The 19,115-nt window shown below is 34.5% G+C and overlaps 1 protein-coding gene across 1 annotated transcript in view; it reads left to right on the forward strand.

The window, feature by feature from the left end:
• Nucleotides 1-19,115, forward strand: part of LOC127859620 (uncharacterized) — a 29,307-nt gene that overhangs the window by 3,082 nt on the left and 7,110 nt on the right. Inside the window, exons 4-29 of the mRNA XM_052397123.1 lie at nt 401-703; nt 994-1,189; nt 1,435-1,703; nt 5,242-5,461; nt 6,461-6,856; nt 7,328-7,528; nt 7,810-8,055; nt 8,359-8,593; nt 9,026-9,195; nt 9,296-9,463; nt 9,728-9,850; nt 10,541-10,666; nt 11,046-11,171; nt 11,547-11,666; nt 12,057-12,308; nt 12,651-12,779; nt 13,801-13,926; nt 14,336-14,470; nt 14,861-14,986; nt 15,322-15,573; nt 15,759-15,872; nt 16,123-16,245; nt 16,707-16,832; nt 17,198-17,317; nt 17,629-17,883; nt 18,214-18,474. Coding sequence (XP_052253083.1) covers nt 401-703; nt 994-1,189; nt 1,435-1,703; nt 5,242-5,461; nt 6,461-6,856; nt 7,328-7,528; nt 7,810-8,055; nt 8,359-8,593; nt 9,026-9,195; nt 9,296-9,463; nt 9,728-9,850; nt 10,541-10,666; nt 11,046-11,171; nt 11,547-11,666; nt 12,057-12,308; nt 12,651-12,779; nt 13,801-13,926; nt 14,336-14,470; nt 14,861-14,986; nt 15,322-15,573; nt 15,759-15,872; nt 16,123-16,245; nt 16,707-16,832; nt 17,198-17,317; nt 17,629-17,883; nt 18,214-18,474 — 4,918 coding nt within the window. The remainder of the gene's footprint in view (nt 1-400; nt 704-993; nt 1,190-1,434; nt 1,704-5,241; nt 5,462-6,460; nt 6,857-7,327; nt 7,529-7,809; nt 8,056-8,358; nt 8,594-9,025; nt 9,196-9,295; nt 9,464-9,727; nt 9,851-10,540; nt 10,667-11,045; nt 11,172-11,546; nt 11,667-12,056; nt 12,309-12,650; nt 12,780-13,800; nt 13,927-14,335; nt 14,471-14,860; nt 14,987-15,321; nt 15,574-15,758; nt 15,873-16,122; nt 16,246-16,706; nt 16,833-17,197; nt 17,318-17,628; nt 17,884-18,213; nt 18,475-19,115) is intronic.

Consider the following 19,115-nt stretch of genomic DNA (forward strand, 5'->3'; position numbering starts at 1 on the left):
CTTCAAGTTGTGCCAAATATTGTGTCACAAGTTAAACTTTATGCATATTTTTCATTTTCAAAAAAATATATACAACTATTGAATTGCTACAAAGTTTGTGGTTACCACATTCCAAGAAAATCTCAAGCTTGTCTCTTATTACATTTCTTATCGACAAAAAGCAAACAGTTTGTTAAAAAAATTAAGTCCACCGAATAACTACACAATTTACTATTTACGAAGTCGAGCAATGTTTGTCATTCATACATCGTCTTCCTGAAGGATTAAATATTAACAAATCATATTTTATATAATTGCATAATTTGAATGAAATAAAACTAAATAAGATTCGTTTGAAAAATGAAACATTTTATTTAATTGAAACATGAAAATCACACAATACTTTCGTGTATTATTTCAGATATGTCCAAACGGCCTTATTTGCTTCAAGCAGCCATTTTCGGGCTATTTCCCACCAAGAAATAGTCGAGGTTACAGCACTGACTTTAAGGGAGCCGTTTGCATCGCGCCTTATTTTGCAGATCTATTGGTGAAACGCGATCAGTTGTTTTACCATTCGTACGACTTTGCAACAGTTAGCAACGCTAATGTGAGCGCTAATGTGAAGAGCTTCGTTAAGGAAAGCTATGGCGAGGCAAACTTCGAGCCTATCTATGTGCTGAAGGCCACGTGGAATGCGGCAACACGAGTTGGAGGGAGTGATGTCAGTGGATTCTAAAGCTCATTCAGTCCTTTCTTTCTTTAGATTTGTCCGTTATTAAATTATAAAAACACGTTGTTGTTATGTTTTCAAGAAAAACAAACGATGAGCAATTTTAAATGAATCGGAAAAGTACATGAGAAAACATACGCATATGTTTAAATAGCTTCAATATTCACAGTATTACTTTTTTTAAATAAAAGAGGTTTTTGCGATGATAGTCGTGCAAAATCATTATTCCGCAGGAAATGCATATCAATTTTTATAAAGTACTTCTCGTGAAAATGTTTCAGAGCGTAACGTTTCAAGTCATTTTTACAACCAACGGTACTCATTCGTACTCGTTCAATTGGTACCGTGATGGCGGAATGCTTGATTCGTTTGGCTCACCCTTTATTGGTTACATGGCTGACGGCTACTTCGAGGGACTAGACAATACAGCCGACGGCAGCTTCTTACGTCGAGCGGATAAAAATCTGAAATTTAACAGTATGTTATAAATACGTATATATTTTTTGCAGCAATATCATTTAGATTAAAGATAGGCAGTTGTAGATGAAGATGATTAATTTTATGATTACTGTGATGATTTAATTAATTGCAATCATGATGTTGATAGTGTTGGTCATGATGCCGATTACAAATAGACAAACATTTTCACGCTCATGACCATATATCTAAAGAATTCATGTTTTGGGGAACATATGGACGTAAAATATGTATATATATTTCAGAACAATACAAAGGTGCCGTCAGTTTTGATTACACAGGTCATACAAATCTTGACGCTAACGATCGACTAACGTGCAAAGTCTGGTACAAGAATGAGAGATCAAAGGTATCTCAGTATGAGACCATGGCCAGGCAAATGCCTGTTTGTCCTTGCTTTTTGGATTGGTTGCGATGGGACCGGAGTTTCAGTTTGTGGGACTACACTTGGCACTCGACTAACGTCATCCACGTACCTATGGAACCTACGCGTCGTTCACGACCATATGGAAAGGTACCTATTATGTTCTACACAATATGCCATTCAATCTTTTGAGTCCAGTATTAAATAATGTTCATGTTAAAATGTATTTCTCCGTGTAAAATATCGTATTTGCTCGTCAAAAGGTGTGTGTGGGTTGAGTGCATGCCACTCAACACAGTTCAAAATTTACAAGCAACATCTGCATGTATAAATTTTATTCAATTAACAATATAAGCAAAAATTCATTGTCCCATATCGCAACTACTGCCAAAGAGAAAACAACAGTTCCTATTCTTCACTTACACGCAAATCATTAAAACAGTTAATTTCATTAAGTACATGGCAGTGCAAGGACTGGTACGAATTAACTGTTTCAAGAGTGATTTTTATCAAAACAAAAATTGCATTTTGATGCCCATTTGTATTTGTATGTCCCAGTATGAATTAAGGCATATTTTGACAGTTTTGAGCTGACTGCATCCACCATTTTTGCTGGATGTAATCATCTTGTATTAAGGCCTTATTTTCTATTTAAATGTGCACTTAACGTTTTAGTTTTGAAACTAGTTTTTTTGTTAAATAAGAAAATTCCTTGACTATCATTAATTCATTTTGTCATTGTTTTCTTGGCGCATAATTGTATATTTTCAAGGTTACAAAAATATTTTCAAGAGTTTTTAACCGTCTTGAACACATTCAGCTCTAGACCGTATGAATGACCTTTACAGTCTTCATCATGTAATGTTTTAAGTTTAGCTTAAATAAAATATAATGCACATGTTTGTCTGTGAGAGATTTTTCTCGTGTTTTGTTATTTCGAGTTTTATTTACTGTTCACGAGTGTTGGTGGACATTATTAACTGTGACCTTTACAGTAGTAAGGTTTCGAGGCAAATTTGATCCTTAAGCGTAACTTGAATGTATTTGTCTTTTATATCAGACGTAATATCCAAATTATCAACCAGGACCATGTATCGCTGTGTTAATGCGTTTTTGTTTTGTTATTAATAGTATTTAAGTAGAAGACCTCTCCTAACAGAAAATTCTTATGCTTCCATAGACTTCTCCATGGTTAAAATAAGTATATTGTAACGAGATGGTTACAATTAAGTCATCAGATTGGAAGCTAGGTAGAATGTTTGTATCGACGACTGCTGGTAATAAAAGCGGTGATAGAAGGCAAAAGTCAAGCCTAGCTTTTTGTACGAAGCATGTTTGTGCCCATGTATATAGTTTCAGAACAGGATAAGTAACTCTGACAAGGTCCCAATTCCGTTCTTCAATATGTTTTACAACCGTTTGTCTTACATTTTTATTATTCATAGTTTTTGAAACAGTGAAATTGTATTAAAAATATACATTTCTAATACCTTCAACACTTAATTCATTTTCACAATCACAAATTAAATGGAACCATTGGTCATCAGGTATCTACGTGTAACACTGAACGACCAGTGTTGAATTAAAATGTACAACTACCAGATTAATTTCTTTTGTTCAGCATGTACAGAGACACACAATTGGTATTTAAGTTTGTTTTGTCAATTGCATTAGGTAAAGTAAGGTGCAATCAAGAACACAATTCAGGTTACACACAAAGAGACAGTTTATACAAGCACAAATAAAATATTTAAGTCTTTCGGGTTTTTTTTTCTTACAATAGTATTCCTACAATGAACAGGCAACATTTAAACGGTTTAAAAAACTATGTAGTGAGAAATCAATTAAATTTGATTGAACATGTCTTTAACACGTTTGCATGATACATTTATATATATTTACTGAAATATAATTATATGTGTTTCACTACTTTGACATGATGAATTTAGGAAAGTACATGAGATACATAATATTTCTATTGAGTTTATATACTATGGTAGAATTAACATAACGAAGGTGAAAAATACAGGCAACATCATAGTAAAAACAAACCGCTGAATTAAAAGTATTCTTAAGCTTTACTGTATACATGACGCCATATTTACCTATGGAATTATGACATTTTGTTAACAATAGGGGTAACTATGTTTAAAAACATCTGCTTTGCGTGTGTTAAGCCTGATAATTGACTATACTTGAAACAATAAAACATAGCACGTGCTCTAGGTTTCTACGAACCACTATTGTCTTATTTGATGATTCTCGGTTACTTTCATATGAGGGTTCTCTATACACTCGGAATAAGAATTTTCGGAAACGGCTTTTCTAACCAGTTTTTGAAATCAGAGTTTCCTACTTGGTAGGGTACTGGTTTCCTTTGAACAACAATATATTTTCCCTTGAATGAATGTTACTATTAGTCTGTCGTTTTACGAATCTCACTATTACAGGTCGACTTTCGGTCTGAATTTTCCGAGCTAGTGGGTTATGTCTTTATCATAAGGCTTAAACAAGATTCCCACATTCGTATTGACAAGCGTAACGATTTTGTGTGGTCCTGGTCAAGTAAAACTCTGGCTATGTTAAGGTTATAGCCTCGGCCAAATTGCTCGGTGTTGTTAGCAATCTCTTCGTGGCTAATTTAATCATCGGCTTTGTCGTGTTATCAATCTGCATTTTTTTTATCTCTTCGATTTATTTGCTTTTGGTAACGCGTTGCTTGTTCAGTAATTCAATTTCATGTTTGTGTTCAAAAACGACACATTAAAGTTGTTATTTTAGCCGAATGACGATTATCTTTTAATTGTTCAACAGTTTTTGTTATGATTTCTTTTATACATGTTTAATCGTCTGTGGTAAGGATACGTGATAATTGTTTGTTCATATATATGTTGAAATGTATTAAACCAACTAAAGACTCTTTGGGATAGCTAATAAAAACCTTGACATGGGCTAATAATTGTTTCACAATATCAGTGTGATCACACTAAATGATTTGTATTTCTGTCCGAACGTTTGTGCTATTGAACTAGGCGTAAAGTGTCAGAAACATTGCGCATGATACAGAATAAACGATGCATGTCGGTTTCCATCATTTTGACGACGAGACGTGCAGCACATTTAGACTTACATCTGACTGGGGGCATTAAGCTAATTTCATTCTTTTGATGTGTAAGAAAATCTAAAATGCTTAATAAGTAGAATGTCACGATTTGACGTGATCGTGGTCTATTACTTGGTAAACGGGTTCCAAAATATCCCTTGCGGTGTTTTTTTTATTTGTGATAAATTATAAAATTGTAATCAAATACTTTTTTACAAGATTTCACTTAATCCGGTAAGGATGTTTTGCTGGTTAAATTGGTTTATATGTTTCGAAGTATCTCATCCAACTTGCGGTTTTATGTTTAGAAATATAAAAACGTGTGTAGTAAATGGCAGTCAACGCCACGTTTGATTTCAATTCATTAAACAAGTATGTTCATTTAAATTATATATTATATAAACACGCTTTCTTAAAATGTTTTAGTATTGTGCCATTTGTTTTAAACTCCTTGAATACATTTCAGTTACCTTCATATGTTTTCAAGCTGCCTGAGTACAATTCAGTTACCATCATATCTTTTCAAGCTGCCTGAATACATTTTAGTTACCATCATATCTTTTCAAGTTGCCTGAATTATTTCAGTCATGCGCCTTTGATGTCTTAACCGGGTCTTTCATCGGCTTTGGGCAAGAAGCCGGAACTTTTGCTTCTGTGAATCAGTTGATCGATCTCCGCAAACATCAGTTGGAAGACCTGAACTACAGGGATGTGTGTTGTGAGAGGACAGACCTCTGTGACCTGTACTGGGAAGTCAGGCCTCTTGTTTCGCAATGTTATTCGTGGTTCCCGTTCTCGCTGCGAGGTACGTGCTCATGTTCTTAGTTTATGAACTATTCTATTGTGTAGTTCGCTGTAGACTTCTAACTTGTTTTAATATTGGAAATTGTTATGATTGTTAAGGTTTTAAACCTGTAATATATCGCCTTATTTCGTACATTTCCAACAACACAAACGGCCTCCGAGTTTGTGCTTGAATCTGCGATAATTCTTGATACATTGAACATTCACATTTTAAAAACAATCGACTTTGTGGCGTGGTGATAACATATCATATTTTACATATGTGGCAAAAAAACAATGCAGTTAGTGGCATAAAAAAAAAGTATAAACAAATCCATATAGTTTTTTACGATGTGGGTTTATTATGAATTTTATGATATTCATCATTTTCACATATTGACACATGCGTTGGCACACATGAACTATTCTCTATTAAAACTAGAGTCTTTTTGCATATTGATTCTTAGGTAAGCAAAATGAACTAAGCAATTTGAACCATTTCGGACACGATTGCTCTCGATTACAAATGATGTACTGCATGGTATTCGTACTTGAAATATGAAGGCTTCTGAGAATCCTTAATCGTTGGTAAATTTTTGTTTACTTCGGTTCTGGGTGCAGAATACCATGACAATAAAAACTATTCGAAGAATGAACAGACCATCAATATTTCGGGTTACAGGTTTAAAACCTTAATATTTGCAAAAGCTAGTAAACTGTATATATAAAGACAATTCCATCAACAGAACGCGTCAATATATGGATGTGTTCTTTGAACTGAGGATATAGTTATATAAACTATTACTAATTGCCATGCGTTGAGAAGAACCCTGGTTGCAAATAAATACTTTTTGGCGAAAAAAATCTCGTCAAGAGTATTGCAGACGTTGTTAAGAGTTAGTGTGTAGAAAAACAATTATTATATATGAAATAACATAATTATCTTATATACATGTTATATTAAAACTGAATCAATGCGGGTTTTTTTCTTTATCACCGTATCATTTGTTTCGTTTTCAAGCCCGTGGAGTTGGTGATCCTCACTTCAACACGTTAGATGGCGCAACCTTCACCTTCAACGGCCATGGCGAATATGTGATGATGAAAATAACTGAACCAAACATAGTACTCGAAATCCAATGCCGAACACAGAGAGCAAAGAGAGCCACCGGGGATCTATCCGACGCTACCGTGTTCTCCGGCTTTGCGATACAGGGCGACGGCGTCTGGATGCAAGTGGAGCTGAACGAGGCAGGAAACAGGACACAGCTTTTCGTGGGCACGAATAAAACTTCGTGGGCGGACTATACGAATGACTACTATAAACCCGAAACTATGGTCATCAAATCGGTCATTGGACTGACTGTATCAAGAAACATGTCTGAAAAAACGATTTCGGCCTTTTTCAGTGATTCAGGCTCGTGTTTGATTTTGTGTCATTGTTTTTCAACTAGTTTTTTATCTTGTTTGATTTCTAAAAATGTAAAAATGACAAATAAGAAAGTATTTACGGTCATATAGACCATAAACGTATATACTCAAATACGCAAACAACTGCGTGTATTCAGAAAGTAAACATTTTTATGAACGAACACGAACTTATTTAATGTTATAAGGCTTATGGCTTTCGGTATTTTGTTACAATAAATGTATTAGAGCTCTATTACGAAACTAGATCTTAGTGTGCCATTGACAATGACTAGTAATTATACCATCTACTCGACTAAACAGACACAAGTATGTCAAATAAACTTGATTTAGTAATATAAGTCTTCATCTTAATTATTGAATTATTGTATAGCTTTATATTCAATGACTAACCTTAACTACACTTTACATGGAAAATATAGATTTGGACATATATTAATTTATGTCAATTTTATTTTAGGTATAACATTCAATGTAACAGAAGGACACGGGCTTCTTCAGATGGCGATTGCGATGCCAAATACTTTGAAAAACAAGAATACCGTTGGGTTGCTTGGCAACTACAATGACAATGATAAAGATGACTTCATACCACGTGGTGCCAACACTTCCCTGTCTAGTCCTTCCGAAAGACAAGTTTTTGAGAACTTCGGCAGCAAATGTAATAATACTTTCTACCGCTTCACCTGCCGTATATATGTTCATATTTAGTGTGACATTTCTCTTTGCTACAATGCACATACATAAATAAAACGTATTATGTCGACTTGCATCGTGTTCTACATTGAAATGTATTTAAATTATTACATAAAACTTTTGACACGGATATTCCACAGCTTTCTTCAGTGTGTTTTGTTGAACTTGAACTAAAATTGACGCAAAATACAATAATACTTTCTTATGCCATTTCATGCAATGCTGTTGGTAATTATTCAATTGAAGGGATGACTACCGCACAAGAGTCCGTTTTTAAATATTGGGACGGCCTCACCCACGCCAATTTCATTCAAGCGAATTTTACTCCGAAATTCCTGGAGGAAGCCAGCGCTACATTACGAGCGGAAGCAGAGAAGAAGTGCAGTGGAAACCTTCAGTGTGTATTTGATTTAGTCTTCACCGGAAATGAGCAACTTGCAAAAGATACGGAAAGTACCGAAGAGCTTGCAGTACGGACAAATCAGGCAGCAAGTACGTATATTTTTTAAATCAATGATATTGTATGGCGATTTTTAATAAACGTTATATTCGGTCACAATATCACTGTAAATCAATAGCTTGTCGAGTTCAAAATTGTTGTGGTGTGGCTGTATACTTTTGTCAGTGAATCGTGAACAGATTTATTTTTAGTAGTAAGCGTAATTTAAGTTGTAAGCGTGCTTTAACATACGACATCTTTGTACGTTATACTTAGTTTGTAAAGTCTTAACGTTGATGTTGATTTATTCGTATCTTCCAATTGAAAACGATACAGGTATAGTGTATTTATTTTAGGCAATCAAATCCCGAATATAACTGTGGTAGCAGGAGCACAGCTAGTAGGCAACAAGAATATTTTGGTACTTAAGGTCAATGAATCAAAGTCAATAACTGTGAAAGGCGAAGACGATGGTAGCACATTAAATTACTTAGTTCTCGGAAACTCAGGTGCTACGCTTGGTATAGAACAAGCAGACAAATCTAGGAACATTACGTTGAATGTGACAGACACTTCTCCCAAAAATTTGAGGTTAGTATTGGCATGAGTACAGTATGATAACATTTATAGCCATTGAATTTTTTACCTGAATAAAACAAACATTCATTTGCGTCGTGTGTTTGCATTAGTTCGATGATATCAATTGTAAACTGTATTTACATGGTAACGTGTTGCAATGTCTTTGTCAAAAGATGTGGATGAGAAATATTCGTCAAATATAAATTTAAAAGCGTGTGACTTTTTTGAAAAGAGGTCAAGAGTGGTTTAATTTCGGCGCAGATTTCTTTCATTGTCATGTATGATCAACTAGTGCATTTGTGAATATTCTTTCGGCATGGTTGATCGCAACGCTTGTTGACCATTATTGTGTAATCTTCGCAGTTTGGTATGTTAAAATAAACTGTGACTGTCAACTATTGATGAAATGTTTGTATACCATTTCGATTTCTTTGTTTACTATAGTGTCACTGTCACTGACAGCAAGAATGCGAGCGCTCCCATTATGGACATTGTCCTCGTGGTGTGTTCTCTGTGTAGCAGTCACGGCACGTGCAACACGAGCTTGTTGAGAGAAACCCATGGCAACCCTAACTACAAACTAGCAACATGCCTATGCGACAAGTACTGGACAGGTCAGAGGTCATTTACCTTAATGTGCAGAAATATGACATTAGTTTACATGAGTGTTTTTATGAGATTATGTAACATTTCCATGTATTAAATTTTGTGTAGGCGATGATTGCCAAACTGACTTTGACGCGTGCGCAGAAAACCCTTGTTCAGTCAGACGCAACTGCACAGACACCAAAGCAGATACACACAAAGCTAATTCCTCCTTACCGGCATACACTTGCACTCCGTGCCCCGCGGGCTTTGAAGACAAAAATAATAAGTGCGAGGGTACGTCTTTAACGACAACTTTAGTTTGGTTACTTACTGATGTATTAAAAATTATCAGAAGTTGTATATTTCGTAGTAAATTGTTGTCATAAACCAATAAATACTGTGTTTATTCTATATTATAATTGAGCCAAACGCAGTAATAATATTATGCGTTAAGAGTATGTGTACAGTAGTGTAAATATAAAGCAATAATATTCATGCAAAAGAAAGAGGGACAGATGGTAGCTAGATGCTAAGATTGATATCCATATGAAATTGTAGATGTAAACGAATGTAATAACCAGCCATGTGGTCTGCATTCTTGCGTCAACACAGAAGGAAGTTTCTCGTGTGTTTGCAATGCCGGCTACCGTTTGTCTTCAACCAATAAAACCATATGTAACGGTAAGATCAACTTAATATCACTTTGAAGAACATTAATATTAAATAAGGGAACAAAGAGGACAATAAAAAATAACAAGTTGTGAATTATCTTTTCTTGAAATGATTTTTTTAATAATGTGATGCCCAGTTGTCCATGATCTGGTTTTCTGCCACATACCGTAGAGATAACTAAGGTGACGGTTTACTGTTGATGTATTGCTTTTCAAACGTTATTTATTTGGCTGCTCATGTGACCAAAATATGTACCAATATGATTATTAACCGACCATTCAGTTTATAATTTAGTTTCTCTATAAAAGATAACTCGTTAACCACTAGTATAAACTTTACTCAGATTATAAGATTTAAATTGTCCAGCGCGACATGTTTATCGTGTACGCTATTACATAATTAATCGCTCATCATTTAGGAATTCGATTGAAGGCAACACATATAATAAAAACTATGGGATCATAAATTAAAATGTTTTTATCTTGTCTTCTTTTTCCGTAGTTTTTTTTACATAACGAACAAATGTTCTGTAATTTTTTATGTACGTCTGTTAAATATTCCTAATTGTAGCAATTAACCAGTTCCAGTGTCAAGTAAACGTAGTAAAGAATACTTTTCTTTTTATTCTTCATTTTAAAACTTTATAGATATAATATTACAATACAATGGAAGAAACGCAAATCTCATTTTATGTCCCAGACATCAACGAGTGTGATGAGTCTACGAGCGGTTGTGACCAGATCTGTAACAACACCCAGGGCAACTTCACATGCTCCTGCTTTTCCGGCTACACCTACAATTCAACGTCAAAACAATGCAAGCAAGGTATGACACGTAAACTATTGACAAGGGTCTGATTAAGAGCCCGCGTATACATAGAAATAATCAAACTCCTAAACATGATAAATAAAAAATTGTGTATACATAAACAATAAAAAACACAGTGCGACATTAAAAATTATATAATTGTTAAACTGAAAGCGTCAAACGTGTATGGCATTTTAAATGTTTGTTTTCGTTACGTAGTTACCAATCATAACACATTGGTTAATGTGCTTCTATTCTCTCTCATTTCTTAATACATATGAATTTTGTTCGTGCATACAACTAAACTACTTTTTTAGCGAAACGTAGTGAGGCATTCGAATGTTCATCACCTCATATGATAACCATGTTATTGGCAATATCTATATTAATGTTTAAGATACGCAACTCAACGCCTGTACAGGTAAATGTAACGGCACAGACGGATGTGTGGATATTAACAACACAGCCAAGTGTTTCTGCAAAGCTGGTTATAAGCTGAACGGTGACAACACACGTTGCGAAGGTACGAATGAATTGGTCACCGTAATTGTATAGCTGGAAAGATGGCTTATATCTTGAAGCACAGACAAGTTGTAGTTTATCACACGTTTACAAATAATGATAAATAAGCAATTTCTATCCACGGAAAAACGAATTTACTTTAACTGTTTTCCTGTAATTGAAAATTGATGTCGATACCCCTTTGTTTGACCGTAGAATGTATATGGGTGGATTTCAGCTGTTACATCAACATTAATTCCATTGAATAAAGGTCATATCTGACGGAGCTTTTTTGTTTTCTTGAAGATATTAACGTGGGCAAAAGACAACTGTTACAAAAACATGATTTTCATTGAATTAAGTACTATCTGACAAAGCTTTTTTCTTTTTCTTGAAGATATTAACGAGTGCAATACAACTAAACCGTGTTCACAACAATGCAACAACACTGATGGAAGTTACCAGTGCAGTTGTTACGATGGATACAAACTTTCAGTTGACAAAATCACCTGCGAAGGTAAATTAGCAAATATTTAAAGTATTTCTTTTGTTATTTTTGCTTCAATTAAATTTTTTTTAAACAATAAGAAATGGAAGCGCTGATCTTAAAATCGATACCACTCGTATCGCTATTATCAAAAACTTCTCCAAATTATTAAGAGTGTTAGCAGGAAAAATAGTTATTTTTATCTTTTTTGTATTGCACCGGCAAGTTGAATGAAAACCTGCATGTGAATTCGTTTATTTTACAATTCGAAACACGTTTTTTTTTAGAATTATAACTATTTTTTGGTTGTTCTTATGTTTTATTTACAAGTACATGTAATAAACAAACAATCAAATATTGTTTTGTAAATATTGATCCGTCGTTAAATGCAGCTAAATTCTTCAATTTCCTGTTTCCCAGTTTGCCCATTCCCCAACTACGGCGCTAAGTGCTCTAGAGCATGTCAGTGCGGGACTGGTTCCGATCGCTGCGACCATGTACACGGATGTGTTTGCAAGAAAGGCTGGACGGGAACCGACTGTGCCACAGACATTAACGAGTGCAACACGCCCAATATGTGCGTTGACGCCAATAAAGTGTGCACAAACACTGTGGGTTCTTATGCGTGTACATGTCGAGCAGGATTTGAGAATAAAAATGACACATGCGAAGGTGATGGATGTTTAACGCATATCGTAAAGCATCTAAGATTAGAATTTTACCACTTTCATGAAATAATTTACTTAAATATATTTTTTTAAGTTACTTAATATTTAAGCGCCTGATAGACTTATATATTTATGGTATTGTTCAATGGCATACGGCATATGGCATACACAATGTTTAAGATACAAATACTCTTTTGTATATGTTATCGTTTTCGAGGAACGTTAATTTAATTCATCCTACCTTGTGTAATGCATTTGATCAAACGACAACAGTCAGTTACACATGTTTGTATTCCTCTTAGCAATAATTTCATCTGAAATAGCCATGATTGATTGCATATTTAAGACATAAACGAATGTGCGAGACTGGACCTGAACACGTGCAGTCAGACTTGCAACAACACGATCGGTGGATTTACCTGCTCCTGTAGGGAAGGCTATCTCGTTGACACAACAGTATCGACGCAGTGCAAAGGTAATACACATGAAAGCCTTGAATCATCGGAAGGAGATATAATTACATATTTTACCTTTTTGGCCACTTATTAAAGGCACAATATTAACTCCTGATAGAACGCAGTACAATACATGAAGCATAAAACAATAGCAAACAAACGATCGATGAAAATGATTTGTATTTTAACGTGATATAAATGTCGAAAAAGGACCATATTTGTAAAGGTATATATATCCGCAGAAAGACTTTCAATACAAAATATCTAATTGAATTATATTAAGTATGATAACATTACTTTTGACAAAATTGGAGTTAAAAGACTAGTCCAAGATGGGTTCTTTTCATAAAACCGGTGGGAATAGTGAAGATGGTTGTAAATTGTCATAACCTCTCAGTACGAATATAAAAAAATATGAAACCATACAAACAGTAATATCTTTGTCTAACATTACGAGTTTAACTAACACAATTATTTGACGTTACTATAACCTACTCTTAAAGGGAGATTATACGATTTAATCAAATATTTATGAATTTATATAAAATGTGTAAAAAAAATATTATTCATATACATTAAAATAAAAGTTAAGAAAAACATGTGACGAAAAATGCGAAATAAGCCAGATATTTAATTCTGAAATCGAAAATGTCTGTACCGTCGAATTTGCCAGCATGTATATCATGCATGTACGATGTGAATCAAAATTAAGTTTTACGGATCATTTTAATTAAATGCAACGATATCTATTCATACGACAAACGAACAATAACTCCGATCCTAATAAAAAGACGAATGCTTCGGAAAAATGTGTACGAAATATCTTCGTCACAATCGGCTCGGGGCGCTAATTTGCCTTTGCTGCATTTTATGAAATTCGTCTTCAATGTATATTTTTTCTTGCCTATTTTGTGTAATTTTAACAGTCTTGTATCAATATATTTCAATTTAACACATATAAAAATCGTAAAATCTCCCTAATTATATTAGCAACTTTGACTATGTGATTGACATTGAACGACATTCAATGTAAATTTTTAGATTTTGACGAGTGTGCAGCAAGCGTATCAGGATGTCAGCACATTTGCCTCAACAGTGTCGGTCGGTTCAGCTGCGAATGCTATTTTGGTTTCGAACTTAAAGAAGACCGAAAACAATGCGTTTTAGGTAAGGCTGCGACAACCAAATTAAAATCCGTACACGTAGATGGATTATTTTCAGCTGTATGTAGGAAACTGTGTGTGCAATTGTTATTAATATCTTAAAGGGTATGATAATTTAAAATTGTGCTTGATAAAGAGAATATGACACATTGGTATAAAATAAAGTTTTATTTTCGGATCGGGAGCAAAACATTGTGATTTTTTTTTAATAAATCAATCAAGTACGGTGTATTATGTCTTACCCGAACGAACATTTCACATGCACATGATTAGGAAAATGATTGGGCAATTATACGAAAAAGACGCCAGTCACCTAAATAACTAACGGTACGCTGTAAAAATTAATTTATTCTATACCACTTCAGAAAGGTGATCATTAAAGTATTAAAATAGTGAATAAATATATGTTGCAGTGAATGACGTGTGCAAAATAGAATTTCCAGATAACGACTGTTCGCACATTTGTAGAGGGGATCTTCAAACGGAAACATATCAGTGTCTATGTAACACTGGCTTCAAGCTTGGAACTGACAATAAAACGTGCATAGGTAACACATTGTGAACATGTTTGATGACGAAATGCAAAACATTACTTGTCAAGTCATGGGTTGGCCTTTCGAGTGCAAAAATAATCGTTACTTCACGGACAAAACATAGTCAAAATCAAGGCCTAAAATACAAAATGTATACAATTGATAATTGTAATCGCATATGTATGTAAGTAACAAAAACATCAAAAGCATCATTATAAACAATATTATCGTCACCTACTACAGCAATGACACCCTTTAATGACGAGTTTGTACTTAATATCATATTTTAATTCAAGTAATAAATAACGAATCAATTGGCTCTCATTTCAATGGTATAAATTTTAAGAATTTTTTTCATATTTGAATTGGTCGCAACACAAAGAATAATATATAAATTTATTGCAGATTTAAACGAATGTGAAAATGTCAATACAAGCGAATGTTCTCAGATATGTGAAAACACACTTGGTGGATATCAGTGTAAATGCAATACGGGCTTCAAATTAGCAAATGACCAACGCACATGCTATGGTAAGAGGTTTTATTAAAAACAATGTAATGTCGTTAATGCTAGGGCACAATCTGAATATTTATTTTAAGATAATAATAGGCGTCACCGACATTTGGTAACACCAATTTTCAGAAATTTTATGAAATATAATATAGAATAAACCACTATATTGCAATAAAACATGTTTATCTAAGCTTTTGTAAACAAACTGAAAATATGCATTTAGAAAGCTTGTAGGAAGTTATGTGATTAGAATAGAATCATGTATTCGCTCAACGCAGAAATAAAATTACAAGCAACTCGACGTATTGGAACATACAATATTGTTTGCCAAGACGTGGACTCCCCTTTTCAGTGTGTGACGCCTTCCATTTCGGCGACAACTGCGCTAATCCGTGCGACTGCGGTGTGGGAGCCGAGAGGTGTGACAGCGTGACAGGATGCGTTTGCAAACAGGGCTGGAGCGGCGCACACTGCACCATCGATCGCGATGAATGCGCGGATGCAAAAACATGTCCGGGCAGTAATACCATGTGCACCAACATACCCGGATCTTACCTGTGTGGCTGTATGACGGGCTATAAAAAATTTGGCGCAAACTGCGTTGGTATGTTGCACGTTCTCATTGAAGAAATGTAATGTTAAAAACGTTTTGTTTACACATATTTAAAATGCAAATTGATCAAAATACATTAACACATTTCTCTCTTTGCTTGTGATGTGTTTGACATTGAAACCTAAGGTAAACAATCTTATGTTGCTGATCAGTGAGATTTTTTTTTGCCCATACAGATATAAACGAATGCTTGGAGTCTGAAGATTGTGATCAGATTTGCACGAACACGGCAGGCAGCTACGAGTGCAGCTGTAATCAAGGTTACGTGCAAAATGGCAAAGATTGCATAGGTAACTATCCTCGTAAAACTATACTTTAGATTAACCGCATATTATAGTATTGTATTAGAGAATAGTTGACAATAGTTGTTTTTATTTTACACCGAAGAACGAACTACAACTCAAAACATGTTGTGATTTGTATTCCTTTTCCAGAAAATTGCCCTGTTTTATACCTTTATAGGAAAAGTAACATTTTGTTGACAATATGTTTATATTGTGAAAAAAAATGTTTTACCCATGATTGCTTTAACTGTTTTAGACATTGATGAATGCGCGAACGGACAAGCTAAATGTGCTCAGTTGTGCACAAACACTGATGGCGGCTTCCGTTGCTCGTGCAACGAATTTTACATGCTTGGCGACGACAAAAAGACTTGCTTACGTGAGTATCAAACGATTGGTTTACGGCCTCCATTTTCGAGTATTTGGCATATGATTTATAGAGCACATCTGTAATTCATGAAACCACGGATAGTGAAACAAATGATAGATGAAATAAAAAAAATAAAAATAAAAAATTATATGATTTATTGTGTTGATACGTAAATGATTCGTATGCTGATTATCGACGTTTTATCTACATTTTATTTTAACAGGATGTACTTGCTGTTTAAAATAATTATGTACTTAATAAGTTTTTACTATAAAAACGCAGCACGTACCAACCAACACTTACAAAAGATTAAATCTAGAATTAAGCTTCGACATACGCAAAGCTGTTATTTGAATGCCTTTTCCAGAAAATTGCCCTGTATTGTTCGTCTTATTATAAAAACAACGTTAAAGTTTTATAGCGAATTATATATGTTTTCTAAAGCAAAGTATATCGTTTGTATTTTCCAGCGCAGCAAAACTGTTCTACATCAAACTATTGTACGAATGGTGTATGCGCCTTGATAAATGCCCAACCAACATGTACATGCAATGCAGGCTTTTCGTTCCAGACAGGAAACGCAACAGTGTGCGAAGGTATTCATGTTCACTTAATACATATGTGAGATTGGTCATCTTAAGCATTACTTCAGACAATAACTTTAGAATAATCGCACATTTATAATTAAGGAGAACTGGACAGATTGGAAGGCGTTTGACTTGTTTACAGCCACAAACTCTTTTATATTTCTGTCCTAACAGAAGAAATGTCGAATTATTTTTTATTTATTACTCTTATTGTATATGACAAATGTCTTTATACACAACAATTATAATACAAGTACTAAATCAGGTTTGCGAACATTTTCATTTTGTAAGATAATTATCATTATATATGTTGGTGAGAAACGAATATGTATCAACAATTTTCGTCAATTGTTCATTGTTATTTTTTTCTGCAGATATTAAAGAATGCTTATCAAATCCCTGCTCGCAATCGTGCTTGGAGACAGAGGGAAGCTATGAATGCGCGTGTAACCTGAAGGGTTACACGTTGGACAAAGACCAGAAGACGTGCATTAGTAAGCAAGACACAATCCTTATTAATCATCTACGTGTACAAGATCATTGTCATTAAAATTATCTCATAGATTAACTTCGGAATTTCAAAGATTATATCCTTCATTTCTTTTTAACAACACAACGATTATTATTTCATTAAATTCATATTTCTTTTGTCCATGACTTTAAAACACATACAATACCAAAAGTTATGTATTCAGAAAAAAGCTGTTTTTTTTGTCAAGTTTCAGATCATTTTATCATTACCTTGCTATTGCTAGTATTACGTTGTTCCTTTTTATAAAAAATATTCGACCGCTCTGTCTTTAAGAATGTCCAACCAGAAACTACGGTGCAAACTGCACTTCTGTGTGCACCTGCCACGAAACAAACACGTTAGCATGTGCATTTGACACTGGCAATTGTACGTGCAAGGCAGGCTGGGAAGGCACAAACTGCGATCAAGACATAAACGAGTGTAACTCAAGTCCATGCACTGCAAATTCAGAATGTACAAACACGTCCGGGTCGTACATATGTAACTGCAATACAGGCTATTTTAAATCTGGAGATGGGACATGTCAAGGTAAATTGCGATTTTTTTTATTTTGTAAATGAATATATCTGTGTTTATGCTCCTTTAATGTACAATTGAACGTTAATTGTACTTAATTGCCTACTATACTCGTTGTGGTCGAGGTTTACTTGGTAATCAAAATGTTTATCAAATTAAGTCAAGTACGTCAGCATGCAGTTTGTATTACTTTTACGACTTTTGAAATTACTTTTTTCTCTGCAAATAGTTTTAATTGAAACAAAATAGCAGACCATCGAGAACTAAATTACACATATTAACGGAAAATTGTGTAAGAAGAACTTTATTTAAAAAGTTGTATAATTGTAATTTAAATTTCAGTTTGTCCGTCATGGAAATATGGTGATGGATGCGTGAGTGACTGTGTGTGCAACACAAATAACTCGCTAAGTTGCTCGAAAACCAACGGAACATGTACTTGTAAAAATGGATGGCAAGGAAACAACTGCACCACGGACGTCGATGAATGTGCATCGAACACAACCATTTGCGGTGACTCTTTGAAGACTTGCAAGAATGAGCTTGGGTCTTATATATGCGGATGTAAAACCGGTTATACACTGATAGCAGGCGTATGTACAGGTACGATGTTCACGGCACGACGATGATTTTCACAAATATGTTAAATTATTCAAGTGAATTGTTTTATTAAACGTTGGCCGTTTGGTGGTCGTTCGGGAGATGTGTCGATTATGTAACAAACTGCCTTGCTCTTGTACTACATACACCAATATAATTGGCCGTAGTTATTTTTAAACGATGCAGATTATTAACGAAAACGAAGTTGCAAACATGAAACGATAAAGATGAGCCGTGCTCTCTTAAGAAGGGGTTTAATGCATGTGCATGTCCGGCTTATTCAGATTTTTGCTAAGAAGAGACTTTCTTTACACAGAAAATTTCATAAAAGCGACTGCGGACTGCACAGGCTAATCTGAGATGACACTTTACGCACATCCATTGAACCCTCTTTTCACAGATGACGGTTCATATCAATTATTGAAACCATGAGTGCTGATCCTTGGTCAATCATGAAATAAAAGTAACGTTAATCTGAAACGTTTTATATGTCCCATGCATCTGAACATGCCAGGATGTATATAGCGATTTGCATGTCCGTCCGTTCTTTCGTTCTTCCATCACCTGACCTCACTTCGACCTTAACAGTGACCTACATTTGGTCGGTGTATGCCATTCCATATTAGTTGAATTGGTAAATTCAA

This window comes from Dreissena polymorpha, chromosome 15, assembly GCF_020536995.1.
Source record: "Dreissena polymorpha isolate Duluth1 chromosome 15, UMN_Dpol_1.0, whole genome shotgun sequence".
NCBI lineage: Eukaryota > Metazoa > Mollusca > Bivalvia > Myida > Dreissenidae > Dreissena > Dreissena polymorpha.